The sequence below is a fragment of the Myotis davidii genome, unplaced genomic scaffold, assembly GCF_000327345.1.
Source record: "Myotis davidii unplaced genomic scaffold, ASM32734v1 scaffold122, whole genome shotgun sequence".
NCBI lineage: Eukaryota > Metazoa > Chordata > Mammalia > Chiroptera > Vespertilionidae > Myotis > Myotis davidii.
This window is the reverse complement of record NW_006293234.1, coordinates 474,228-474,757: the sequence shown is the minus strand read 5'-3', so window position 1 is coordinate 474,757 and position 530 is coordinate 474,228. Positions and strand designations below refer to the sequence as shown.

Below are 530 nucleotides of genomic sequence, written 5' to 3'. Positions count from 1 at the left end.
TCTCCCCGAGCTTCCTCCTGCTCCACCAACCCTCTGCCCTCCCCTCCGCCTCCGCCCTCCTCCTCGGCCTCCAGCCGCCAGCCAACCGCGCGGCCGCTTGTTGAGCCCGGGCTCCACCGTCTCCATGACGCCCGGCAAACATTCCGGTGCTTCAGCCCTCGCCGCTAACGCCCGGGGTTGGGGTGCAGGGGCTCCCGGAGCCGGCGGGGAAAGGGGTGGTCGGCCACTCCCCAGCCCGTCGCCACCATGCCCGGCACTCCGATAGACCACTACAGAAAGCCGAGCGGCGCATCGTAAGTTCCGGCGAGGAGGGAAGGAGCCTCTAGCTGCAGCTGGGTTCAATCAGCAGCATCGGAAGCCTGCCGGCGGCCGTGTCCCTCCTTCCTGGGCCCAGCTCAGGCAGCCTTTTCCAGACCCCCTCCGGCCGTGCTCGCCCCATGAGAAAAGGCCGGGTTGGTGGAGAGCCATCCTGCTAGCACTCCTCCGTTTTTTTCCGCCCCTCCGTCTCAAGCTAGTTGCCCACGAGCTGT

At 67.7% G+C, this 530-nt stretch overlaps 1 protein-coding gene across 1 annotated transcript in view; it reads left to right on the top strand.

Annotated features, from left to right (window-relative positions):
* The first annotated feature begins 6 nt into the window (after positions 1-6).
* The window catches only part of WDR78 (WD repeat domain 78), a 51,227-nt gene continuing 50,703 nt past the window's right edge, over positions 7-530 (top strand). The window contains 2 exon segments of the mRNA XM_015566006.1: positions 7-182; positions 185-293. Of these exon segments, the coding sequence (XP_015421492.1) occupies positions 125-182; positions 185-293 (167 nt within the window). The 5' untranslated portion in view covers positions 7-124.